Here is a 27,894-nt window from a genome sequence, read left to right as displayed (position 1 = left end):
AATTGAAGGGTGGCTGAAAGACATTGCTGGGAGAGGGGAAAACTGAAGGGAGAAAGTTGGTTTCCGCTGATATTAGGGAGGAGGGCGGCCAGCAACTTGTACAGGAGTGAGGCAGAAGTGCAACTCGGCTGGGAGAGTCACGGGGGGCCCAAGAGTGGAAACCAGGGGAGAGAGGTGACAGTATAACGGAGTGACAGCTGCTTGTTGGCCTCTGCTTCACCCGGATGGATTTGGAAGATGGTTATTTTCTATTCAGAACGGTAAGTGACCTATTCCAAGTGTAGATGGGAGGTGGCAGGCATGGCCATCAGAAAAATACCAGGATCTGCACTGAACTCTTTGTAACGCAAATTGTACATATTTGGAATTGGATAAATAAGTTGTATTTATTTCAGTATAGAAGAGTTTTCTTTTAAGGGATGTTCACGTGGATTTTAGTGCGGAAACGCGGCAAAAATCCTAATAAACTACACTGCCGTGGGCGTGCACGCTTACAGCACAGTGTGTGATGCTCAGCAAAATCTGCATGTAATTTACCTGGTTTTTGTGGTGGATTAGCCGATTCATCCATTTTTTTTTAATCGCATTTTAACAATGTTTCTAAAACCGTACAGATGAATTTACTAAAACTGAGAACGTTACCAGAGCACAATGCACAGCAATAAGATTAGAAGCATCCAGGGAGCGCAGAATGATTTTCAGCTGTTGTGACAACTGTCATGTTGTCAGCGATCAGTATCAAAGGGACACTTTATTTTCTCTAAATTCAGAGCAGAGAATAATGTGGCCTGAAATCCACGGCACCGCTGTCACGTAGGCTAGATTGGCGCGATTACGTCTAGAGTGGGCCCATTTGAGGTTGCCCCGCCGAACATATACCAAATGTATGATACTGTGCAGTATATGTTTAGACATTTGACTGTGTAGTTGATGCTTTTTACTACAATTGGAGCGGCAGGATCCTGACGAATATGCCAGAAGGACACTGTTTTGGAGTATAATTATTAATTGAAGTCTATAGGCACGGATGAAGATTTCCTGCCAACTGTGCACCAGACATGGTCTGAACTGAGCTATAAAAGCAGCCCTAGGAACATTTACTGAGCGCCTTCCTGATACGTTAGCAGAGGTTTGTGGTAGTCACGTGCCTTTTGTGAACCTGGTATTACAACAGCCATTAGTTTGGAGTCCATTAGCAGATTAAACATTGACACAAACCGCTTCCCAGACTGCGACACAAAGTTTTACATTTGTCCAAAGGTACAAAAATGGCCTGGTTTGTTCTGATACAGTTATATTAAAGTGGATTATATGAAAGGACCATATGCAAACATTAACGTTTTTATGTCCTCTACCCAAAAGTACACTGGCCTGCATGCAAAAGAGAATGAGGTATTCATTTCTGGGCACAGACTGCCAATGCTATGTTTAAAAGCATTACATTCACCGCACATGATAGATGATTCTCTCCTATTTGCATGCAGAACGCAAAGTTCCCTTTAGTAAGAAGATGTACAGGGGACATCCATTATAGCACACTTTCGGATATGTAAGGTGTTTGTGTTATGTGTTATTTTGGGACATTTCATGTGTTTTCTACAAAGAACATGGTGATTCTTGGGCCTCCTCAGCGGTCACAGTCCATGCCAAAATAAAAAATAGAGCAGAAATGTTATTTTATATACAAAATATAGTGGGCGTAAAAGGAGTCGGCTGCATCCAGATAAAGGCCTTTGCAGCGTGAAAGGGATCATGATGTAGTTCCCTGCACAGCAGTGGGTCATGTGCAGCGGCAGGACCCATGAGGTCCCAAAAGTACTGACCTGGTGGCCATGTGTAGTGACAGGATGCATAGGGTCCCAAAGGTACTTGTCTTCAAGATATGCCAAGGCTTTGAGACAGAAGTAACTCTTTTTAAAGGCAGTATCCATCCAGGACAACTCTTTCTTAAGTGCCCTGTTAGGACATTATAGAAGGGTGGTGTCCCTCTATTAGTCACAGCTGAGAGCTGCCCAAAAAATTGGTTATCCCTTTGAGGGTGAGACCAGTTGGTGAAGCAAGCCATACCGACATACAGCATATGGCTTGACTTGGCGTGTGTGGCAGGCCTCACTAGCTGGTCTTACCCAAAGGGACTTGGTCTGATGTCATATAATAGACAGCTTTCTCCAGTAAGGTTCCAGCGGATTATTTATTTTTTTTGTGAAAAAATTCTATAATGTCAAAGTGAAAGTACAGCTAAAACTATATGCATTTATCATAATTGCTAAACAGTAAATAACTGACTTCACAAGTCTTCACTCCTATGTGAGCCTATAGCGGTAGCGAGAGCCTTCAGTCTGTGTGGATTTGGCCTTATGCACACATGGTGTGCAGGAAGCTGTAAGGCCTCGTTCACATCTCCGTCAAGCAGATGATCCGGTGTTTCTGGATTCTCTAGTTCAATCCCAGATCCCAATTACTGTAATGAGGGCGGCAGTGATCCGTCCGCTTTCCGGCATAAATACCGTTTTTAAGCCTGACTGAAATCGTTTCATGCAACTGTTTTTTTTGTCCAGCCGGCATTTTTGTGCTTGAACGAGGCCTATGGCAGTACAATGAGTCCCCTGCTCCTCCATACTACTGAACCGTACTGTGTTCCCTCTATCGTGAAGGTATGCGTCCATATAAGCAGTGCTTTTAAGGGAGAATTGTAATTTAATACCTCACAATCTTCCTTATGTTTGGTTTGTACAAGATTGGAGACATATGGAAATACTCTATTATGGCTGCGTACAATGACCATGTGCGGGAGCATGAGGCCTGGATTAAAGGGAGCCTGTCATGTTGAAAATGCAGTGTAATCTGCAGGCAGCTTGTGGGATGAGCTGAGCACACGGATATACACTCACCTAAAGAATTATTAGAAACACCATACTAATACGGTGTTGGACCACCTTTTGCCTTCAGAACTGCCTTAATTCTACGTGGCATTGATTCTACAAGGTGCTGATAGCATTCTTTAGAAATGTTGGCCCATATTGATAGGATAGCATCTTGCAGTTGATGGAGATTTGAGGGATGCACATCCAGGGCACGAAGCTCCCTTTCCACCACATCCCAAAGATGCTCTATTGGGTTGAGATCTGGTGACTGTGGGGGCCATTTTAGTACAGTGAACTCATTGTCATGTTCAAGAAACGAATTTGAAATGATTCGAGCTTTGTGACATGGTGCATTATCCTGCTGGAAGTAGCTATCAGAGGATGGGTACATGGTGGTCATGAAGGGATGGACATGGTCAGAAACAATGCTCAGGTAGCCCGTGGCATTTAAACAATGGCCAATTGGCACTAAGGGGCCTAAAGTGTGCCCAGAAAACATCCCCCACACCATTACACCACCACCACCAGCCTGCACAGTGGTAACAAGGCATGATGGATACATGTTCTCATTCTGTTTACGCCAAATTCGGACTCTACCATTTGAATGTCTCAACAGAAATCGAGACTCATCAGACCAGGCAACATTTTTCCAGTCTTCAACAGTCCAATTTTGGTGAGCTTGTGCAAATTGTAGCCTCCCTTTCCTATTTGTAGTGGAGATGAGTGGTACCCGGTGGGGTCTTCTGCTGTTGTAGCCCACCTTTCTTTCCCATTCTGACATTCAGTTTGGAGTTCAGGAGATTGTCTTGACCAGGACCACAACCCTACATGCATTGAAGCAACTGCCATGTGATTGGTTGACTAGATAATCGCATTAATGAGAAATAGAACAGGTGTTCCTAATAATTATTTAGGTGAGTATATAAGGGAAGTGTTCAGTATACATTGTATTTTATTCATTTAAACCTTTGTTTATTTTGGGTTTAGGAGTCCAGTGGGCAGTGAATGACAGCTATCTGTAGGAAGACTCACAGAGGGGAGGGTGTTAGTCACATATAAGATCACCCACATGCCTCCTGAGTCCAGAAGGAGCAAAAGACTAGTTCCAATGAATCTTTTCCCACAAAACTATGTCTCAATCTGCTCAGCTCCTCCTGCTCTACAACATGCTGCCTGCAGATTGTACTACATTTTGGGACAAGTTCCCTTTAAAGGGGTTCTCTGGGCTTTTAAAATTGATGACCTATCTTCAGTCGCAGTCGCCTCTGCAGCGGTGAGCAGGTGTAATTACATCCAAGCCGTCCCAATCATTTCAATGGTACGGATCGCTCCTATACAAGTGTATGGGAACGATCTGTCTCATTGAAATGAATGGGACGGTTAGATGTAATTACACCTGCTCACTGCTGCAGATGCAACGGCGAGAAGGTAAACAGAGAAGAGGAGGCGGCGCTGGCACGGTGCGCGCCTTCTCTTCAAACAGCTGATCGGCGGGGGTGCCGGATGTCGGACCCCAGCTGATCTGATATTGAAGATCTATCCTGAGGATAGGTCATCAATATTAAAAGCCCGGAGAACCCCTTTAAAGTTAGAACTTTGTCTTGGCTACTCCAAGACTTTAAAGGGGTTGTCCAGTTTCCAATATTGATGACCTATCCTGCCATTGACATTGCAGCCGGTGAGACCCGCTTGGCACTGCAATATTGGCGGCGAGCAGGTAAACAGAGAAGAGAATGCAGCGCTCGCAGGAGCACTGCGGTCTCTTCAAACAGCTGATTGTCTGGGGTCCCGGGAGTCTGACCACTGCCAATATGACTATGGCCATTTTGCATCAGTGTGTGCTCCCCTGTTTGATTAATGGCCCCCATTAGTGCTCCCCGGTATGATTAATGGTCTTATTAGTGCCCCTCAGTATGATTAATGCCCACATTAGTGCCCACAAATATGATTAATGCCCTCTTTGTGCTCACCAGTAGGAATAATGCCCCCCTTACTGGCCCCGATTCTGCTTTTGCAAAAAAAATATAATACTTACTTTATCCTCTTGCACGTGCAGGGACACTCGCCCTCACTGCAGGTAGCAAGACCTGATTTCCCCAGCGGGATCATGTGACGTCAGGTCCTACTGCTTCCAGTGAGGAACTAGTGTCCCGGAGTGCACAAGTCAGTGAGGTGCGTTTTATTATTATTTTATTTTAACCCCTGAAAGGCCCTTGAAGCCTTTTTCAGCGGCTATTAGATGGGTGCACTCCTGTCTAAACCACCATTAAAAACAGTCCCATTGATTTCAAAGGGGTCCCCGTGGCCATGAAAATAGCCAAAAATAGATCATGTCCTATTGTTTGATGGCTGCTATTCACTGGCCATTAAAAACAGCCATATAAATAGTCCCATAGACTTTAAATGGTTCTGAAAACTGCTGTTTTTCAAAACTATTACAAAACCAGATCAAAAACTGCTCTTTGACCTATTGTGAAAGGTAGAGCCTGTGTTATCTGTAGAGAGGTGTGCCGGGGTCCGTTCCAGAGGAGGAGAGCCATTTTCCTTCTCCTCTGCACTGCTGCCCTGGATGTCACGCTGACTGGCGGTGAGCGCCAGCACCTCCATCACTGAGCTTACTACCTCCCAGCCACTGCCAAGTGCTGCTGCTAAAAGGAAGGAGGGGGGAAGGTCACTGTCCCTCCACTGCGCGATTATTGCTGTCCACTGACCTGTCTCCACCTCTAGTTCCCGGGTAAGTTCAGGGACTGATCTAGACAATAAATACATGTATGTATTAAATAGGACTATACCCCCCCCCCCCCCCCCCCTTATCCATAGGAATCCACCCATGTGCTTCAGTACATGGGTGCATTCCTATGGATGTGTTTTTTTTGTTGTTGTCACATTTAATATAAACACTTAGACCAATAATGTTACAGTCCTTGCACAGTGTTTATATTAAATGTGGCTATAACCCTCCTCATCCATATGAATGCACTCATGTACTGTAGGACCTGGATGCAATCTTAAGGATGAGGGGAGTTATAGTCACATAATATAATAGTGCATCATCCACAGATCCCCCATAACAGTGCGCCATCTGCAGATCCCCCTATAACATTGTCGTCCACAGATCCCCCCCCCCCCAATAACAGTGCGTCATCCGCAGATCCCCCCCAATAACAGTGCGTCATCCGCAGATCCCCCCCAATAACAGTGCGTCATCCGCAGATCCCCCCCAATAACAGTGCGTCATCCGCAGATCCCCCCCAATAACAGTGCGTCATCCGCAGATCCCCCCCAATAACAGTGCGTCATCCGCAGATCCCCCCCAATAACAGTGCGTCATCCGCAGATCCCCCCCAATAACAGTGCGTCATCCGCAGATCCCCCCCCCCATAACAGTGCGTCATCCGCAGATCCCCCCCCCCCCATAACAGTGCGTCATCCGCAGATCTCCCCCCCCCCCCCCCATAACAGTGCGTCATCCGCAGATCCCACCCATAACAGTGCGGCGTCCGCACAGTGGCGGATCCAGAGCCTGGTCTCAGAAGGGGCACTTCCAGATTGTTTTGTGGCAGGGGACAGAAAATAATGTGGTGCTTATAGAACAGACTATTTTATTTAACTTATCGTACAGCTCTAACCTTATTTCTTATTTTAAAACAGTCACATTTGTCTTTCCAAATTACAGATTTTAAAAATTACAAACAAATAGGTTACATTTAACCACATATAACTTTATAATTTAACAGTTTTGGAGACATTTGGGGATGACTCTGTTATGGGGGGGAGGAAAGAGAAGAACTTGTGGAGGGGCCAGGGGTGTCCTGGAGGGGCCAGGGGGTGTACTGGAGCTAGCTAGTCCCCCCCTTCACACAGTATTTTTTTCTTAACCCCTTTCAGCAGTCCCCTGAGGGGTTAATAAATACTGTGAATGGGGGACTGCTGAAAGGGGTTAATAACTACTGTTAATAACTACGGCCTTTCACAGTAGTCATTAACCCCTCTCAGCAGTCCCCCATTCACAGTATTTATTAACCCCTTTCAGCAATCCCCAGCAGCACAGACCAGTTAGTAGTACCTCATTTCCCCCCTACCCTAGTTATTACAGTCAATCCCCCACTACTCCCCCCATGAACAAACTTCCCCCCCAGTCCTTTCAGTTTCAGCAATCCGCATTTCCCGACCTCAGCAAAGTCTTCAGTCTCAGTCTCAGACTAAGGCCTCATGCACACGACCGTAGTTATGGTCCACATCCGAGCTGCAGTTTTAGCGGCTCGGTTGCGGACCCATTCACTTCAATAGGGCCGCAAAAGATGCGGACAGCACTCCGTGTGCTGTCCGCATCCGTTGCTCCGTTCCGAGGAGCCGCCAAAAAAATATAGCATGTCCTATTCTTGTCTGTTTTGCGGACAAGAATAGGCATGTCTACAATGGCAAATTGCGGAAGGCACACGGGCGGCTTCTGTTTTTTGTGGATCCGCAGTTTGCGAACCACAAAAAATGGCACGGTCATGTGTATGAGGCATTAGTTGACAGTGACACTGCCTCAGCGCAGCGGTGCTCCTGAGAGTCCTGAGACTGAGCCTGTTTCTCCTGCTCGGAGCTGCTCCTTCCTTCCACTTTCCGCCGGGGTGCGCGCCTTCAAACCAGAATTGACTGGTCTGGCACGAATCTGCAGGCAGCGCGTCATGTCAGTGCGCTCTGCACAGTGACTTGATTCGGATGATCGGATCATGTGAGTATATGGGCGATCGGAAGCCCTCTCTCTCACTATATTCTTTGGGGGGTGGGCAATTGACCCGTTGCCCCCTCCCTGGATCCGCCAGTGCATCCGCAGATCCCCCCCCCCCCATAGCAGTGCGTCATCCACAGATACTCCCCATAACAGTGCATCTTCCGCAGATCCCCCCCCCCCAATAACAGTGCGTCTTCCGCAGATCCCCCCCATAACAGTGCGTCTTCCGCAGATCCCCCCCATAACAGTGCGTCTTCCGCAGATCCCCCCCATAACAGTGCGTCTTCCGCAGATCCCCCCCCATAACAGTGCGTCTTCTGCAGATCCCCCCCATAACAGTGCGTCTTCCGCAGATCCCCCCCATAACAGTGCGTCTTCCGCAGATCCCCCCCATAACAGTGCGTCATCCGCAGATCCCCCCCCCATAACAGTGCGTCATCCGCAGATCCCCCCCCATAACAGTGCGTCATCCGCAGATCCCCCCCATAACAGTGCGTCATCCGCAGATTCCCCCCATAACAGTGCGTCATCCGCAGATCCCCCCATAACAGTGCGTCATCCGCAGATCCCCCCCATAACAGTGCTTCATCCGCAGATCCCCCCCATAACAGTGCTTCATCCGCAGATCCCCCCCATAACAGTGCGTCATCCGCAGATCCCCCCCATAACAGTGCGTCATCCGCAGATTCCCCCCCCCATAACAGTGCGTCATCCGCAGATCCCCCCCCCATAACAGTGCGTCATCCGCAGATCCCCCCCGCATAACAGTGCGTCATCCGCAGATCCCCCCCGCATAACAGTGCGTCATCCGCAGATCCCCCCCCATAACAGTGCGTTATCCGCAGATCCCCCCCATAACAGTGCGTCATCCGCAGATCCCCCCCCCATACCCCCCATCCCCCATAACAGTGCGTCATCCGCAGATCCCCCCCATAACAGTGCGTCATCCGCAGATCCCCCCCATAACAGTGCGTCATCCGCAGATCCCCCCCATACAGTGCGTCATCCGCAGATCCCCCCCATAACAGTGCGTCATCCGCAGAATCCCCCCCATAACAGTGCGTCATCCGCAGATCCCCCCCCATAACAGTGCGTCATCCGCAGATCCCCCCCCCCATAACAGTGCGTCATCCGCAGATCCCCCCCGCATAACAGTGCGTCATCCGCAGATCCCCCCCGCATAACAGTGCGTCATCCGCAGATCCCCCCCCATAACAGTGCGTCATCCGCAGATCCCCCCCCCATAACAGTGCGTCATCCGCAGATCCCCCCCCATAACAGTGCGTCATCCGCAGATCCCCCCCCATAACAGTGCGTCATCCGCAGATCCCCCCCCCATACAGTGCGTCATCCGCAGATCCCCCCCCCATAACAGTGCGTCATCCGCAGATCCCCCCCATAACAGTGCGTCATCCGCAAATCCCCCCCATAACAGTGCGTCATCCGCAGATCCCCCCCATAACAGTGCGTCATCCGCAGATCCCCCCCATAACAGTGCGTCATCCGCAGATCCCCCCCCCATAACAGTGCGTCATCCGCAGATCCCCCCCCCATAACAGTGCGTCATCCGCAGATCCCCCCGCATAACAGTGCGTCATCCGCAGATCCCCCCCGCATAACAGTGCGTCATCCGCAGATCCCCCCCCCATAACAGTGCGTCATCCGCAGATCCCCCCCCCATAACAGTGCGTCATCCGCAGATCCCCCCCCCATAACAGTGCGTCATCCGCAGATCCCCCCCCCATAACAGTGCGTCATCCGCAGATCCCCCCCCCATAACAGTGCGTCATCCGCAGATCCCCCCCATAACAGTGCGTCATCCGCAGATCCCCCCCATAACAGTGCGTCATCCGCAAGATCCCCCCCCATAACAGTGCGTCATCCGCAGATCCCCCCCATAACAGTGCGTCATCCGCAGATCCCCCCCCCCATAACAGTGCGTCATCCGCAGATCCCCCCCGCATAACAGTGCGTCATCCGCAGATCCCCCCGCATAACAGTGCGTCATCCGCAGATCCCCCCCATAACAGTGCGTTATCCGCAGATCCCCCCCCCCATAACAGTGCGTCATCCGCAGATCCCCCCCCCCATAACAGTGCGTCATCCGCAGATCCCCCCCCCCCCATAACAGTGCGTCATCCGCAGATCCCCCCCCCCATAACAGTGCGTCATCCGCAGATCCCCCCCCCATAACAGTGCGTCATCCGCAGATCCCCCCCCCCATAACAGTGCGTCATCCGCAGATCCCCCCCCGCATAACAGTGCGTCATCCGCAGATCCCCCCGCATAACAGTGCGTCATCCGCAGATCCCCCCCCATAACAGTGCGTTATCCGCAGATCCCCCCCCATAACAGTGCGTTATCCGCAGATCCGTCATCCGCAGATCCCCCCCCCCCATAACAGTGCGTCATCCGCAGATCCCCCCCCCATAACAGTGCGTCATCCGCAGATCCCCCCCCATAACAGTGCGTCATCCGCAGATTCCCCCCCCCCATAACAGTGCGTCATCCGCAGATCCCCCCCATAACAGTGCGTCATCCGCAGATCCCCCCCGCATAACAGTGCGTCATCCGCAGATCCCCCCCGCATAACAGTGCGTCATCCGCAGATCCCCCCCCATAACAGTGCGTTATCCGCAGATCCCCCCCATAACAGTGCGTCATCCGCAGATCCCCCCCCCCCATATAACAGTGCGTCATCCGCAGATCCCCCCCCCCATAACAGTGCGTCATCCGCAGATCCCCCCCATAACAGTGCGTCATCCGCAGATCCCCCCCCATAACAGTGCGTCATCCGCAGATCCCCCCCATAACAGTGCGTCATCCGCAAATCCCCCCCATAACAGTGCGTCATCCGCAGATCCCCCCCATAACAGTGCGTCATCCGCAGATCCCCCCATAACAGTGCGTCATCCGCAGATCCCCCCCATAACAGTGCGTCATCCGCAGATCCCCCCCATAACAGTGCGTCATCCGCAGATCCCCCCCCCCATAACAGTGCGTCATCCGCAGATCCCCCCCGCATAACAGTGCGTCATCCGCAGATCCCCCCCGCATAACAGTGCGTCATCCGCAGATCCCCCCCCATAACAGTGCGTCATCCGCAGATCCCCCCCCATAACAGTGCGTCATTCGCAGATCCCCCCCCCATAACAGTGCGTCATCCGCAGATCCCCCCCCATAACAGTGCGTCATCCGCAGATCCCCCCCCCCATAACAGTGCGTCATCCGCAGATCCCCCCCCATAACAGTGCGTCATCCGCAGATCCCCCCCATAACAGTGCGTCATCCGCAGATCCCCCCCCATAACAGTGCGTCATCCGCAGATCCCCCCCATAACAGTGCGTCATCCGCAGATCCCCCCCCCCATAACAGTGCGTCATCCGCAGATCCCCCCCGCATAACAGTGCGTCATCCGCAGATCCCCCCCGCATAACAGTGCGTCATCCGCAGATCCCCCCCCATAACAGTGCGTTATCCGCAGATCCCCCCCCATAACAGTGCGTCATCCGCAGATCCCCCCCCCCATAACAGTGCGTCATCCGCAGATCCCCCCCCCCCCATAACAGTGCGTCATCCGCAGATCCCCCCCCCCATAACAGTGCGTCATCCGCAGATTCCCCCCCCCATAACAGTGCGTCATCCGCAGATCCCCCCCCCCCATAACAGTGCGTCATCCGCAGATCCCCCCCCGCATAACAGTGCGTCATCCGCAGATCCCCCCCGCATAACAGTGCGTCATCCGCAGATCCCCCCCCATAACAGTGCGTTATCCGCAGATCCCCCCCCCATAACAGTGCGTTATCCGCAGATCCCCCCCCCCCATAACAGTGCGTCATCCGCAGATCCCCCCCCCCCCCATAACAGTGCGTCATCCGCAGATTCCCCCCCCCCATAACAGTGCGTCATCCGCAGATCCCCCCCCCCCCCATAACAGTGCGTCATCCGCAGATCCTCCCCCCATAACAGTGTGAAATGCACTTATTATTTTGTTATTTTATTAAATAATTTAGCGCACCTTTTGGGTTCAAAATATTTTTTTCTTCTTTTCCTCCTCTAAAACCTAGATGTCTTGTCATCAGGTGCATCTTACAGGGCGAAAAATACTTGTCACTATAATTCTGCCTATGGTGATAATAACAGCTACTGAAAAATGACCTGTATAGATAGTATAGAACAGGAAATCATGACCTATTTTTAGGCCTGGTGTTCAGTGTAAAAATTGCAGGATATTATATGTTTTGTAACCATAGATAGCAACATAGAAAAAAAATAATACTTTTAACATAAAAACATGATTTAAACAATAGGTCATTTTCTGATGACACATTCCCTTTAAGCTACATTATAGCTCCTCGAATGCCACAATGGAATTTTTTTTTTAATGCTGTGTGAATAATGCCTAATTCTAGGGCTTTTTTTTTTTTTATTGGGCCAGAAAACGACAATTTCATTGGCTCTGTGACGATTTATTTGACCTCATGTGGTTCTTATTAATTATACACAAGATAAGATGACAAGAATCTTAAGACACTTGATATTGGATCTGTTCACCTACAAAGCTTCTGTATAGCTGCAGCCTCAAAAGTATCTTTAAATATGATGCTGTGATGTCGACGTCTATAGAAACACTTCTCAAATTACTTAGAACTACTTATGTGAAATACCAGCATAGAAACGGAGCTAAAACTTCACAAATTTAGCAACCAGTTTTGCTGTGGACATAAGAATATACTCAACAGGTGAAAAATGTTTCCTATATTAGTACTGTAGCTGATACAGCTGTGGACGGAGGACTTACGGAACCCTAAGGGCTCAGGTTCCTTATATACCGCGCCATTCTTCCATAGACGATGGAGCTTGCCACTATTTTTTTCCCTGTTGGATTTTTAAGACTGAAAGTGCAACAAGCTTCTGACATGTTATAGTAACGTGTCATTGGGGGGAAGGGGGCTCTGGGTGCTGAGACCCACCCCAATTGCTAAAACAAAGGTACCAAAGCACTCAGCTTGCCACCTCCCTTCATTTTTGCTAAGCTCTGTTCTGAGTGTACGGATTTACAGAAAGTCCATATAGTTTCTCTAAATGCGGACATAATTTGCTCTGCTCCGTCGTTTTAGCGATCGTTGTGGGTCTCTGCACCTGGACCTCCAACAAGGAGAACTTCTGATATGTCACTGTGATGAGTGAGTTTGTGAACATTATACACTTTGGGACACATTTAATATAACTAGGATTGGTCTCATTTATGACGAGGCGTGCAGCTCAAATTTGACTAATCTAAGGCAGTAGTTCACCTAGCGGAAAAACTACGCCAGACCCAGGAACTGCCCGTGACACACTGCTCTTCCACTGCCCCCCCAACTGTCGAAAAAGTAATATTGTCAAAAAAGGGATTGCGACTATTTTTACACCAAAAGCTGCTTTAAAATATTTGTAACTGCCCCCCTTTGTGTCTTGGCAATGACACCTACGTTTACCTGTCCGGTGCAGAGAAGGTGGTGATGAAATGTATATTGTCTGCCACATGTGCCATTCGTAGAAATCGGAATCATTCAAATCAATGGATACGTTCTTATTGTATTACCATACATTAAATATTTTGATGAGGTGATTAGAGATAGCGGTCTGGTTCCTAATCTGGATCATGAAGCTATGGGAGGTGAGGTTCGAATGCCTCTGAGCTTTTTCCTCAGTTGTCCGATATTAAAAGCCTTTCACACGAGCGAGTTTTCCGTACAGGTGCAATGCGTGAATTGAATGCATTGCACCCGCACTGAATTCTGACCCGTTCACATGAGCATTGATATTCACCTCTGCGTTACGTGAAAATTGCAGCGTGTTCATTTATTCTGCGTTTTTCACACAGCCCTGGTCCCATAGAGGTGAATGGGGCTTCTTTGAAAAACGCATTGCATGCGGGGGCAAAGCGGTTTTCACTAGTGTTTGCTAGGCGATGTTGTTTGTTATCCTTAATTTTTTTTTTTTTTTTTTTTTTTTTTTTTTTTTTTTACATGTGCGTGGAAAAACACATCAAAATATCCATGTGATAAACAACAGAACCACTAAATGCAATGTCAGATAAAACTGACTGCACTTGCATGCAAAATCATCAGTTTGTGTGAAAGAGGTCTAATAGGCCTTCAGTATCAAATTGATGAGCGTCTGACTGCCAGGACATTTGCCAATTAGCTTAATGAAGGCGCAGCTCACCCCCATTTATTTCGATGGGACAGAGCTGCAGTACCAGGTACAGCTACTACCATAAGTACAGAGCTGTGCCTATAAAGCAAGATTGCCAGAGCACCGTAGTCCCTTCAGTTTGCTGATCGGTGGGGGTTCCAGTAGTCAGACTACCACCAATCTGATGGACATCAATATTGTAGTCCCTAGAAAACTACTACGGACAGCTTCTGCATTTGGTCTTCTTCTTTTTTTTTTTTTTTTTTTTTTAACGACCCCATAGACTAGAATTGGTAAGACCAAACCGCAAAAATGATATGAATAGGACCTGCCCTGAGTTTTGTAGATTCCGCACACAGATCCACAAAAAACGGAATGTGTACATGGCCTCATTGAAATGAATGGGACAGTGCGTGATCCGTTAAAAAACAAACAAACAAGCAGCACACTGAAGAAAAAAACTGATGTGTGCATGAGCCCTAAAGCTATGTGCACCCTGGTGGATTTTTTTGTGGACTTACACAGAAAATTACAGTATCTGAATGAAGATTGGAAAAACTCCACCCTCCCATGTAATAGAAAGATAACCCCCAAGGGCTTGAGAACATGCTATAAATTATTAAATCATATTTATTGCAGATGAACATACTCACTGCTATTTTTTACTGCAGATTTCAGGCCATCTCCGCAGAAGAAATTGTCACCTGCATGTGTACATGGCCAAATTGTCTATGTTCTTTTGTGCAAACAACTGAAATTCTCATCTACCACACTGTTTTTTTTTTGGGGCCTGCATCTGATATGATATGTAATCCATGTTTCATTTATTTGGAATGTGTCCTGTCTGTTTAATTTTCAGTTTTAGTTGCATCATTTCATATAGAGGTTGTCCGATGAAATTAATTAAACGTATTAATATACTTTAATTGCCAAATCTTAACAGTTATCTCGGCACTTAAACTGGGACATTCTTAACAATTTCCCAGTTACAATATATAGAATTTACATTTGTAAACCAGTACAAAACGTTTTGGCATCCTAACCCCTTTAATTCTGTTTCATCTAACTTCTGCATATTTTTGCACCCTCAGGTGTTTTGCTGTCCATTCTGTGCTTATGTTAGTCCCTCTGAAGAACAGGTCCACAGCCATGCTGTGTCTCAGCATGCCCTGCAGCCTACTTTTCGCTGCCCATTGTGCCAGGAACAGTTAACAGGCACTGGAAACCTGAGAGGGCACCTGGGGCATGGACACAACGTAGTGTCTGAATGTGTGGAGAAACTGTTACAGGTGGTGAGTATTTTATTCAATCTCATTAACAAGGTTTTAGCTACAGTACAGTATTTTGACCTTTTAATCACTTATACTTGGTAGAAAACTGGCTAATAATCTGATAATATAGCATAGAAATTTCAGTTACCTCCATCAGAAGGTACTTTTTTTTTATGGATTGCTGTATAAAACATTACGAGGTACCAGTCGGAACCTAACCCGAGTTCGGTTCCAAGTTTTACAGTGGTTTTCCACTTTAAAAATCAACTACCGAAGTTATTCGACAAAATCTCGTGTGACTTTGCAAATAACTGACTTCGGCTCATCAGAGCCCATACATTTTACTTCTGTACGGAGACAGTATTAATCCAAAGTTTTGAACTAAGCGACTTTGGATGTAGCATCCAAAGCTTGCTTCGCTCAACACTAGTGTATTAGGTCTTGCAGAGAATATGAGTGGCTAAATTCTATCAAAATATCTGAGCTAGTACAAAAACTTTTAAATGACTACGCTACCCTTAGCCAGGGACATGGTTACTGCCAAATACCTACATTTCATATATGCTTTCCACAGATTTGTTTCTAATGTACAGTATCATATGTATAGACATAAGTATAGAGGCCAAAGTAGCAGTTGCATTTAGGCCCTGGTGCCCGAGAGGTGAAAAGAAGACACCAGCATTATAAATAACTCATGATATGAGGGCTGTTAGAGACTTTGCTTTAGGGCCCAGGAGCTTGAGGTTATGCCTCTGGTTGCTTTGTACCTGTATGTAACTTTTATGTGATGTCTTTCAGGCACAGAAAGTTAATATAACCTTTAGAACCAGAATTATTCCTGTAAGAGTAATAGAGGAACCTGAAGGACATGTCACAGAGAACGCACCTTCCAGTGAGTTTCCCAACTTTGCGCTTGCATTTTCGTCTCGTACATATTGCTTCTTAATTCTTATACTTTTTCATTGAGAATAATGCCAAGTCATTTTGAGTTTTGTGTGTCAAAACTCTATTAAGATCCCTTTACACAGGACTATTATCAGGAATGAACGTTGAACAAATGCTTGTTTCTAATTGGCCCACATTAAGGTGTCGCCCATCACTGACTAAATCTAAATCATCATTTACAATACATTCGGAAAGTCTTCAGACCCTAATGATATAAAAATCCCATCATTCTGCTGTTCAAGAGACATGGGAGGCCCTCAGAGCTAAATTTCAAGTGTCGTAGCACATGATCTGCATACCTTCCTATTTAATAAAGTTGCAAAAAATTCTACAATTCTGTTTTCACTCCCTAATTATGGGTTATTGAGTGCAGATGGCTGGGAAAACTCGAATTTGTTTTATTTTAGCACATGGCTGCAGCCTAACAAAATGTGAAAAAAGTGAAAGAGTCTAAAGGCTTTCCGAAAGCATTGTATGCTGACTTTAATCTATAAATTCTGGACAGCAGATCTGTAAGAGATCAAGTGATGGCAGTAGCCATCGCTGGTCCCCATGTAAATTTAGCTCTCGCCTTCTCTGACTAGCAGGTAATTATCGGGAAGGAGCGGTACCTTACCTATAATTGCCTGCTCAGTCAGCACATGTAAATACACTATTAGGAAAACGTATGGAATTTTATCTCATAGCCACCAATCAGAATACAGTTCTATTTTTTTCCTTAACTGCACTACTCTGTACTCTGATTAGGTTTTCACTGCTACAGTTTTGATTCAGGAGTATTGAATCAAAACTGCAATGTTTTGTTAATTTGATGATTTAATCACATTTACTATAAGCTGTTCTTAAATTAATATTTTGTTACTTTTCACAGGTGAAGTTACAGAATCTTCCCCTCCGGAATCCCCTGGTGATGTTTCCACAAACCCTGTTGAGACTGTTGACACTTTAGCAGATAATGAGAAAGTACAAGATGAAACCACATGCCCCTTGTGTCCACTGACTTCTGAAAATGCACAAGACTTGAGAACACACTTAGAGAAGGATCATCCTGAGCTCAGTCCATCTGATATCCAGCAAGCATGTGAAGGCCATGGCCGTGAAGTTGATATTGTGGAGCAGGAGGAGAGAAAGGGCAGTCAGGAAAGCACACCTGCTCAACCTCAACAATCTACATACCGAAAGACTGCCAACTTTGCTATGGACAAGTTTATGGATCCTTCAAGGCCTCATAAATGTGTCATATGCAAGGAGTCCTTTACTCAAAAAAATATTCTACTTGTACATTACAATTCAGTATCTCACTTGCACAAAGTGCGGAAAGCCTCTCTTGACCCTTCCCTTTCCACCAGAAATGAGTCTGGAGTAGGAACCACAGGACATGGTATACAGACAGGACAAGACAAACCTTATAAGTGCACAGTGTGCCATGTGTCATACAACCAAAGCTCGACATTAGAAATTCACATGCGCTCTGTTCTCCACCAGACCCGCTCTAGGAGCTCAAAGCAAGATCCTGCCAAGACTTCCTCTGAAAAGCCACCAAGAGAATCTGGAATTAAAAGTGAGACTATTACTGATAGAGGAGAAGCAGCAGATGCACAAGGAATTGATGTTTCTAAGAAGAGACAACAGCAAGTTGGACAATGCATGGGAGTTCCTCTACTGCCTACTACTGTTGCTCCCCCACCAATGCCGCTTTCAATGGATTTGTCTAGGCCAACTCCACTTGTGCAGCCTTCTCCTCTTTTCGCACCATCACTGCTTCCCTCATTTCCACTGATACCTGAAACCCTTTTGAAACTCCAGCGCCAACAACAGCAGCTTCTTCTTCCATTCTACCTTCAAGAGCTCAAAGTCAGTGGAGATGGGAGTTCAGCTCCTTTCCTGCCCTTTGGAGGTGCCCAGCAGCCTTCACATATTAAAGATGAAGGTGATCAATCAAGTGCAACTCCTAGACAAGCAAGTGAGAAGGATGAAAAAGTACCAGATGAGCGTGATGCAGCCACTGGCGAGACAAGTGCCTCACAGAATCCAGACTCTTCTTCCATGGTTTCTGGAGATCCCACAGGGTCTGCAGCAAGGGCCTTGCTAGAAAATTTTGGCTTCGAATTGGTCACACAATACAATGAGGGAAGACAGCCAATGAGTTCCCAGGCACAGCCTCAGCCACGCCCTCCTGCTCCTCCACTTGATACATCACCAAATCCGTCTTCCACTGAGAAACTACAGTGTGGTACTTGTGGTAAACTTTTCTCAAACAGACTGATCCTTAAAACACATGAAGAACACATGCACCAACGTTTACTCCCTTTTGAAGCTTTGAGTCGCTATGCTGCCAATTTTCGTCGTACTTATGATAGCCACAACCCTTCTGGAATTAATTCTGATATAACAGGGTCATCAGTTACTCCACTGGACTTTTCTGCAACGTCTCAGCTTACTCAGTGTTCTAAAGAATTGGAGAAACAAGAAGCTATACTTGAGCATGGTATCACAATTGAACAGCTCAGTTTTCTGCAAAGTCTATTTGATTTTCCGGGGCCTTTACATGAAGAACAAATCATGTGGGTAGCTGATAAGACTGGGCTGTCCCCTGCAACTATCACACACTGGTACAAGCAAAAGGAGAATATTATCCATGAGAATCAGGAAGAAGAAACAGAGGAAAGCTCACGGCTTGATCGTTTGGGTCATCGTCGTTTCTCACGGACAAAATTCTCTGAATTTCAGACCCAGGCTCTGAACAGTTTCTTTGAATCCAGTGCATACCCAAGAGATAGTGAAGTAGAACAGTTGTCAGAGCTGTTAGGCCTATCTGGAAGAGTGGTGGTTGTATGGTTTCAAAATGCTCGTCAAAAAGCAAGAAAACAAGCTGCAGAAACTGGGACCTCTCCTTCACCTCCTCTTCATCTTGGTCAACCAGGGGAACGTTCTGCTGCCAATAGTAAAATACCACCTTGTCGAAAATGCTGTATTACTCTCCCTTGTATATTTCAACTAATCCGCCATCTCAAAATTTGTTATAATGATTATACTGAAGAAACAACTGAAGTACAAGAAAAGGAAGAAGAGTCAGATACAATTAAACAAAGAGAAGATCCTATGACTGACCATATTGACAACCAAGAAAAGGAAAACAAAAATGAGCAAGAGAAGCAAGAAAATGAGCAAAGGGATGATAATGTAGAAGAACACGAACCAATAGTCTCAGTGACTAAAGGAAATATTGGTTCACCTAAAGTGAATGAAGCAAATACTCAGCAGCCTGATCAAATAGATCAGCCAGCAGAACAGAATGAACTATCCATCCCAAGTTCAGCTGATCAGAACCAAAGCAAATCTTTACCAAGTAGTGGTAATCTGTCAGCACCACTGATGGATCTCTCTCTCCTCATCCCTGTCGGGGCTGGTGAGGTGACATGTCAGAGAAAAAGGAAACATGAGGAGGAAAGTCTATCTCCAACTGGAAGCGAAGGTGGAGATGAGCCTCCCAGAGACAAGCGTTTAAGAACCACCATATTGCCAGAACAACTTGATATTTTACATAGATGGTATCTGCAAGATTCTAACCCCACAAGAAGCACTCTCGAGCGTATATCTCTTGAAGTAGGCCTAAAGAAAAGAGTAGTTCAGGTGTGGTTCCAGAACACAAGAGCCCGTGAGCGTAAAGGTCAGTACCGAGGGGGAACGCCATCATCTGTTTCAGCTCCCAGGCAGCAAGATGATTCTCCAAATGAAGGATCAAAAAAAGACGGAATTAATTACTATTATCATGCTCCCACAAGCCAAGTGGTGTCCCAGTTACCAGCAAAATCTGGCTCATCAACTGTGCACACTACATGTTCTTCAATACTGCCAAAACCCCCAATTTCATGCAGTGTTACAACAACTCCAGTTACAAAACCATTGGTCAATCCATCCCAGGCCCTTTCAGGAATACTCAGTGCCACACAAATTCTACCTAGTTTAGTTAATTCGTCACAAGCTATAACTAATCTTACTAATCCTCAGGCTTTGCCTGGCATTGTCAACCCACCTCAAGCTTTATCTGGTTTAGTGAACCCAAACCAAACATTTACTGGCCTTGTTAATCCAGCCCAAGTACTTTCCAGCCTTGTTAGCACTTCCCAGCCTTCGCAAGGTTTATTACTGGCTTCATTTACAGCCAAGTCTGCACCACCAATTGTGTTGTCTTCAGCCCCAGAAGTAAAGTTGCATTCTGCAGCAAGTCAGCAAGTTTCTGGCCAGCCATCAGGAGGACAGACTGCTGAGCCTGAAAAAATATTAACGCCACCATTTCCTCAGACTACCGAAGCTTCTAAAGTCATAAATTCAGAACAGCCGGCTACTGAGAACCAAACTGTGGAGAACCAAGGTATGAACAGCCAAAAATCTGTAGATGAGAAAGGACTCTCCAAAATAATGGAATCCCTTATACACAGTCCCCAAGGAGGAGACATGAGTGATTCATCAAGCTCAGATCCTGGACCTTCTAGTCCTGGCAAAGGAACTTTGAGTTCTGAAGGATTTTTGGGTAGTTCTGGAGCAAGACGTTATCGTACCCAAATGAGTAGTTTGCAGTTACGAATATTAAAGGCCTGTTATGCTGAATATCGAACTCCAAGTATGCAAGAGTGTGACTGTCTTGGGGGAGCAATCGGGCTGCAAAAAAGAGTTGTGCAAGTTTGGTTCCAGAATGCTAGAGCCAAAGAGAAGAAAGCCAAATTACAGGGTTTGGTCGGAACAGCCTCTACTAATGAAGGACCTCAACCTACAGAATGTACACACTGTAATGTAAAATATGGACCTACCATCCCATGCCGGGCCCATATATTCTCCAAGCAGCATATTGCAAGACTGCGAATATTAATACAACAGCAACTAAAGGAAGAAAGTCGTTACCGGGACACTCACCCCAGTGGAGGAGCAGCTTCTGTTCCTGAAAGCAAACCAGTCTCACAGATTCTCAACTTCCAGAGTCCTGTCACTGTGACTCCTCAAATCCAAAGGCTCACACCCTTACTAATGCCTGGTCAGGGCATCCCTGCACAAATCAGTGGATTGGCAACTTTCAACACAGGTAAAATACATTTTAGGAATAGGAAATATATAAAAAGGTGGGCTGGTTTATAGTCAGATGGGAACAATTCAATTTAAAATTCAGAAAGCCCAGGTTGCAAGATCAAGTTCCTAATATTACCTTGCAGTATCCTGAAACTTGAATTTAATGGTCTACAGAAATGTACATTTTTTAAATAATTATTTGAGAGCACATACAACATAGAGGAAGGAAAGATAACACAACAGAAAAATGACAGCTAGATATTGTATGTTGCTACATAATATTGCATTACCTGAGCACTTAACCCTGATTATAATCTTCAGCTGTTAACTGGTTGTGTCACCCATTTCAGCTGTTACTGGTTGATATACATACTTAAAGGGGTTGTCCATCTTTTAAAAGTGATGGCTTAAGGCCCCTTTACACTGATGGATGAGGCTGACGATTTGTGGGAAGGAAGCGTTCCTTACCAACAATCGCCTGCTAATCAGTGGAGGAGCCAAATTATGATTTAGGTGACCACACCAACGATCCTATTACCAGATGAACAAGCATTTCAATCGTTTGTCTGGTTAATCGGAGGCACCTTTACACCGGCATATTATCGCTAACAAGCATTTGTACAAATACTCCTTAGCGATAACCTGCCCGAACACTGGGCAGTGTAAAGGGCACTTTATCCTTAGAACAGGACATTGCTATCTGATCGGTGGGGGTCTGATACCCTGCACCCTCTCCGATCAGGTGTTTTAGTGTAGCTCCAGCACCAGAATTAAAGTAAATGTGAGCAGTGCTGCAGTAACCACCTCTGTCTACTACACAGTGGAAGGAGCTATGTAATTCCGGTGTTCTGAGAAAAAGCCTTAACTTGAAAATTAACCTTACCCCACGTGACTGCTGGGGGGTGTGCGCCTGCGCAGTACCACGGCACGGCGCCTCTTCGCAAGCGCAATACCAGGGCACAGGAAAGGTAAATTTACAGCGCGCACTGACTCGTGGATGCACGCACGGACACCGCGCATGCGCCCGCAGGGGTAAGGAGATTTCATGGTCTTTGTACTTGTTAAATATCCATACCCTCACACTTTGCACACGCGGATTGTAAAATCTTCTTATCCTCCCTACACAGCTCGCTTCATCCAGGGGGGTGAACACCCCCCTGATGTAGAAATGCCTCCCAATATGCTGCAAACACCCCCCTGATGTAGAAGTGCCCCCGGAAAAATACAGAGCTTGTCCTAACCTCTCAATAAACTCATCCACCCGAGGCATGGAATATGCATCAAACTTAGAGATTTTGTTAAGTTTGCGAAAATCGTTACAGAACCGTAATTTCCCGTCCAGCTTGGGTATTAAGACTATCGGACTGGCCCATTCACTTTTGGACTCCTCAATGACGTCTAGCTACAGCATTAGCTGCGATTCCTCCGCAATAGCTTGTCGCCGAGCCTCGGATACCCGGTATGGTTTTAACCAGACTTTTGCCTGAAGCACAGTGATAATGTTATGCCGGATTATGGAAGTGCGTCCAAGGAGGTCCGAGAACACATCCGTGTTCCGACTAATGAAGTCCCTGGCTTCTTGGGCCTGTTTAGAGGAGAGGCTGCTTCATACAGAGGGTCCGAAACCACTTTCCCTAGAAACCCTGGTCGCAGGCTGTCTTCAGTACAGATTTCCCTATCTTTCCATGGTTTGAGCAGATTCACATGGTACACCTGCTCCAGCTTTCGCCTCCCTGGCTGGTGTACTTTGTAATCTACCTCTCCAATTTTTTCAAGTACCTCGTAGGGCCCCTGCCACCTAGCTAGGAACTTACTGTCTACGGTTTGTACCAGAACCAATACCCGATTATCCGGGTTAAAGTTCCAGACCCGAGTTTGCTGATTATAGACCCTACTCTGGGCTCACTGAGCTGCCTCCATATGCTCCCTAACCAGAGGTAACACTGTTTCCATCCGTCCTTGCATTTAGGTGACGTACTCAACAACACTTTTGTGCTGTGTGGGTTGTTGTTCCCACGCCTCTTTGGCCACGTCTAACAGACCGCGAGGGTGTCTGCCGTATAGCAGTTCGAAGGGCGAGAACCCAGTAGAGACCTGGGGCACCTCTCGCACTGCGAACATGAGCTAGGGCAGAAGAAGGTCCCAGTCCCTCCCATCCTTAGACACCACTCTTTTTAGCATACTTTTTAATGTTTGATTAAACCTCTCTACCAGGCCATCCGTTTGCGGATGATACACTGACGCCCGTAGCTGTTTTATGTGGAGCAACTTAGAGTTCCCTCATGACCTTGGACATAAACTGGGTCCCTTGGTCAGTCAAAACCTTCTTAGGCAGACCTATTAACTCCTTAGCTATGAGTTTGGCTGATATATGACACAGTGGCACCGCCTCCGGGTACCGAGTGGCGTAGTCGTGGACGACCAAGAGGTGTTGGTGCCCTCTAGCGGACTTTGGTACCGGGCCTACGAGATCCATAGTGATTTGCTCGAACAGGACCTCGATAATCGGGAGGGGTACCGGGGGCTACGGAAATGTGGCTGGGGGCTCGTTATCTGCCAGGTTGGGCAAGACTTACAATATTTTTCTACCTCTCTGAACACACAGGGCCAGTAAAACCGTTGTAGTATCCGGTCCTGTGTTTTCTGCATTCCCAGATGACCCCCGGGAACATGCTGATGGGCTAACTCTAACACGAGTTTGTGATAAGCCTGGGGAACCACCAACTGTTCAATGGATTCACCTCGCAGCTGGTTTACCCAATACAACAAAACGGGGAAACATCGACTCTGCCCCCGGTTGTTGTGGTTCCCCATCTATTATTAATACATTTTCCCAGGCTCGGGATAGGGTTCGGTCCCGGTGTTGTGCAGAACCACAATTATCCCCGGCGGCAAGTCCTCCATGTCTCCCACCATCACACTTAGCGGGGTTGTCTCCCCCTCTTGCACCGAAGTTGCGGTCACCCCTACCGCTGGCCCTTTGGACTCAGGTTCCCAGGGTTCTAGTCTCCCCTCCGAGCTGGGCCACTCTGCTAGGGTTACATTTGTCTCACGGGTATCAGTAACGTTCATATTCGGCCATAGTGCCGGGGAAGTCTCTCCCAATTATTAGCTCGTACTGTAATTTTGTGGCGACGGCCACCTCATGAGTCCACCTGCCGGCCACCGTTGACAGAGAGACCAGGGCGGTGGGATAGTCCTCTAAGTATCCATGAATGCACACAACGCTGACTTTTCGGCCAGTATATTCGGCGGGCTGCACCAGGGCAGCTCTCACCAGGGACACCAGGCTCCCTGAATCCAGCAGTGCCGCCGCCAGTGTCCCCCACTTCCACCTGGCACAGGTGGCTATTGTCTATAGTCTCTGAGATACCTGTGGCACACAGATTCGTGGCATACAATGAGTGGCGGTAGCCATAGTTGGTATCCATGGGTTCACCCTGATGGGGACAGCTGGCCGTTATGTGTCCAGGCTCCTGACACCACCAGTAGACCACCAGGGCTGGGTCTGCAGGGGGTATGTCCCGGGCAGGTTTTGCTGGCACCAGCTGCCGGGTCTGGGGTGGAGATTTCTGGGGTTTGGCAGGCCCCCTCCCAAAAGAACCCCCCTGTAGTTTTCTGGTGGCCTTGTAGCGCTCCACCAGGTCAACCATCTCTAAGGCATTACCAGGAGACACCTGGCCGATCTAGTGCTGGAGTGGGTACGGCAAAGGGGCCATTTTTCCACTGCCTCATTTGCTAAAAGTTGTTCCTTTTAGAAGGTAGAGTCCTGACCAAGTTTTCACCTCCGATAGAAGAAGAGATAATCCCAACTACAACTGGGCCCCCTCTTGCCCTCGGCCCTATAGCAGTCGCCTGGTCTGCCGCTATGGTAGTTACGCTCCTGGCTGCAGCTAATCCACAAAACGCAAGATTATTCCTCACCTTTTGCCAGGAACTTTACTGCAGATTATTATTATTTTATCAGCGATGTGATATGATTTACCAGTGTAAAATTCAGCCCACAGTAAAATGGTTAATCTGCTAGAGGAGGAGACAGCTGCTTGTAAAAGACTATTCTGCTCTAGCAGGAGGATACAGAGCTAGAAGCAGCCATGCCACACTGAATAGAAAGTTGTGACAGGACTGTTGCTACTGCATCCAACCTCCTCATCCATAATACGCAAAAAATCCTTTGAACATTGTTGCTAAAACATCCAGCATGAAGAGAGATACCATATCTCTGCTATGCTTTCGCCTCACAGTGGACTTTCCCAGCGTAGAAGGAGGTCTCACAAAGCAGTCAAAATAGTGAGACGTGAGCTCCCTATCTTAAAGCTACAGCTTTTTAACACTAAATATGAGAAAAGTTCTATGCTTTGCTCTCCTATTACTTCATGAAGTTTCCCAGGAGGTGATCAGCCCTCTTTAAGGGATAGATTTTGATTTTGCGAAGAGATATTTTTAAAGTATCTGCATATAAAAGTATATTTCTTTATAAGGCCTTGTTCAAAGAGCATAGTCTGATACATAATGTAAGTAAACCACGACTACAGGTAATAGTGGAGTACAAAGTTCTGATTCAGCCTGTATTGCTAATTTTCTTCACTAGCTTATGCAACCAGAAAAATTGGGAATTGCTGCAGAAATTAGATTAGTCACACTTAGGGTACGGCTACGGGGCGACACTGGTTGCAGCCAGGTTCGCTGAGTAGCAGTCATCCCATAGAAGTGAATGAGGGCAGTCGCAGGCAGTGTTTGATTTCTTGCATCGGGCACTGCAATCCCATTTATTTCTATGGGATCACTGCTACTCAGAGAATAATACAAAAGAAGGTGTTGAGCCGTGTTCATTAATAATTGTGGAAAAAACAGATGTCGAAGTGATATGGCTCTTACCTAGGTGTTAAAGGGGTTCTGCAGTTCTTTTAAACTGATGATCTATCCTCTGGATAGATCATCAGCATCTGATCGGCGGGGGTCCGAGCGCCGCCGCCTTCTCTCAGTTTTTCCTCAGCCCAGTGATGTCACGACTGCCAGTACCGCTGCCTTCTCAAACAGCTGATCGTCAGGGGTCCCAGGTCCCAGATGCTGATGATCTTTCCAGAGGATAGATCATTAGTTTAAAAGAGCTGCAGAACCCCTTTAATGGCCAGTAATTTTGTTTGAAGCTAGTGCCAAGTTGTAGTAATGCTATGACTAGCCCTGGTGCCACAGGTGCAGAATAGAAGCTGCCAACAACTGGGGAGTCACATATAGAGAGATGAGAACAATACGAGTTTTCCGAGCTGCAGGCTGTGGAACGCTTATTCATACTAACTGGCCAGGTGACCTAAATTGCACTAGTTTATGCAAATGTTAAAAGGGATGTATTAAAAGGACACCTCCTGTCCATATGCCCTATTAGAGGATATGAACTTCCTAGAGGGGATTCCTCTCTTTGTACTCACCTCTGTTTGCTGGAGAGTAGAGTTTCTAAGAAACCCATCCATGCATTACGTGGTCACTTCATTTGCTGGCTACTATTTCTCAAGGCAATATCAGCCAGGGGATTTAGAAGCCAGAGATGCAGTGGTTCAGCTGATTTGCTTCATTTGAAAAAAAGGCTTATCCTGATGAGACAACCCCATTATTCACTTTTTGACCATCTGCAATCCAGCTTCAGACCTAATCACTCCACTGAAACTGCCCTACCCAAAGTTGCCAATGATCTGCTAGCTTCCAAAGCTAAACGTCATCACTCTGTGCTCCTCCTCCCTGACCTCTCCTCTGCCTTTTGATAGTGTCAACCACTCTCTACTGTTACAAACCCTACCTTACCTCAAAGACCTGGCCCTCTCCTGAATCTCATCTTACCTCACCAGCAGAACCTTCAGCATTTCCCATTCACACATCACCTCCTGATCATGACACCTCTCTGTTGGTGTCCCTCAAGGCTCTGTTTTGGGTCCCTTACTTTTCTCCAATTATACATTCGGCTTGGGACACCTCATGGAGTCCCAGGGCTTCCAATACCACCTCTATGCTGATGACACTCAAATCTACCTCTCTGGCCCAGATGTCACTTCCTTTCTATCCAGAATCCCAGCGTGTCTGGCAGCAATATCTTCATTCTTCTCCTCCCGCTACCTAAAACTCAACATGGAGAAAACCAATCTCATTGACTTTCCCCTATGCCACTCAGCCCCCTTACCTGCCTTATCCATAACAGTTAATAGGATGATGCTTGGGATTACATTTGATCCTTCCATGTCCTTTAACCCCTCAGTGACCACCCATACGTGTTTTTACGGTGGTCACTAAGGGGCCTTAGGCTGGGCCGCCGCGTTTTTATGGCGGCCCAGTCTAAGCTCTGCACGGCTCTCACATGAGTGCCGGGGCCCTGCTCTAACAGCCCTCACCGGCAGAAGTTTAACCCTTTACATGCAGGGCGCAATGGCGCCCGCTGCATGTAAAGTGGTGACAGAGGGAGCGGACTCCCTCTGTCGCCCATCAGCACCCCGAAAATGCGATCGCGGGGTGCTGATGTGTTGGGAAGCTTACCTCGCTTACGATCAGGGCCCCGAGCCTGTCTTCAGTTATCTCCAGCAGGCTGTGCCTCTCTGGCGCAGCCTGCTGGTCAATGTTTGAATAGCATTGCTATTGAAATGTAATGCATTATAGAGATAATGCATTACATTTTAAAAGCAATCAAAATACTGTGTATTATAGTCCCCTTGTGGGACTTTTAAGTAGTAATTTTTTTTAAAAAAAATACACTTTTATTAAATAAAAAAATTCCATAAATTTAAAAATATGCATTTTTTTTTCATTGAAAATACGCTTTTCAATGAAAAAAATTTGCAAAAAGAAAATATCCCCCATA

General features: G+C 46.9%; 1 protein-coding gene across 1 annotated transcript in view; it reads left to right on the top strand.

The window, feature by feature from the left end:
* The window catches only part of ZFHX2 (zinc finger homeobox 2), a 55,242-nt gene that overhangs the window by 19,892 nt on the left and 7,456 nt on the right, over positions 1-27,894 (top strand). The window contains exons 6-8 of the mRNA XM_044274295.1: positions 14,862-15,062; positions 15,840-15,933; positions 16,870-21,066. Coding sequence (XP_044130230.1) covers positions 14,862-15,062; positions 15,840-15,933; positions 16,870-21,066 — 4,492 coding nt within the window. The remainder of the gene's footprint in view (positions 1-14,861; positions 15,063-15,839; positions 15,934-16,869; positions 21,067-27,894) is intronic.

The sequence above is a fragment of the Bufo gargarizans genome, chromosome 1 (assembly GCF_014858855.1).
Source record: "Bufo gargarizans isolate SCDJY-AF-19 chromosome 1, ASM1485885v1, whole genome shotgun sequence".
Taxonomy (NCBI): domain Eukaryota; kingdom Metazoa; phylum Chordata; class Amphibia; order Anura; family Bufonidae; genus Bufo; species Bufo gargarizans.
This window is presented reverse-complemented; position numbering and strand designations above follow the sequence as displayed.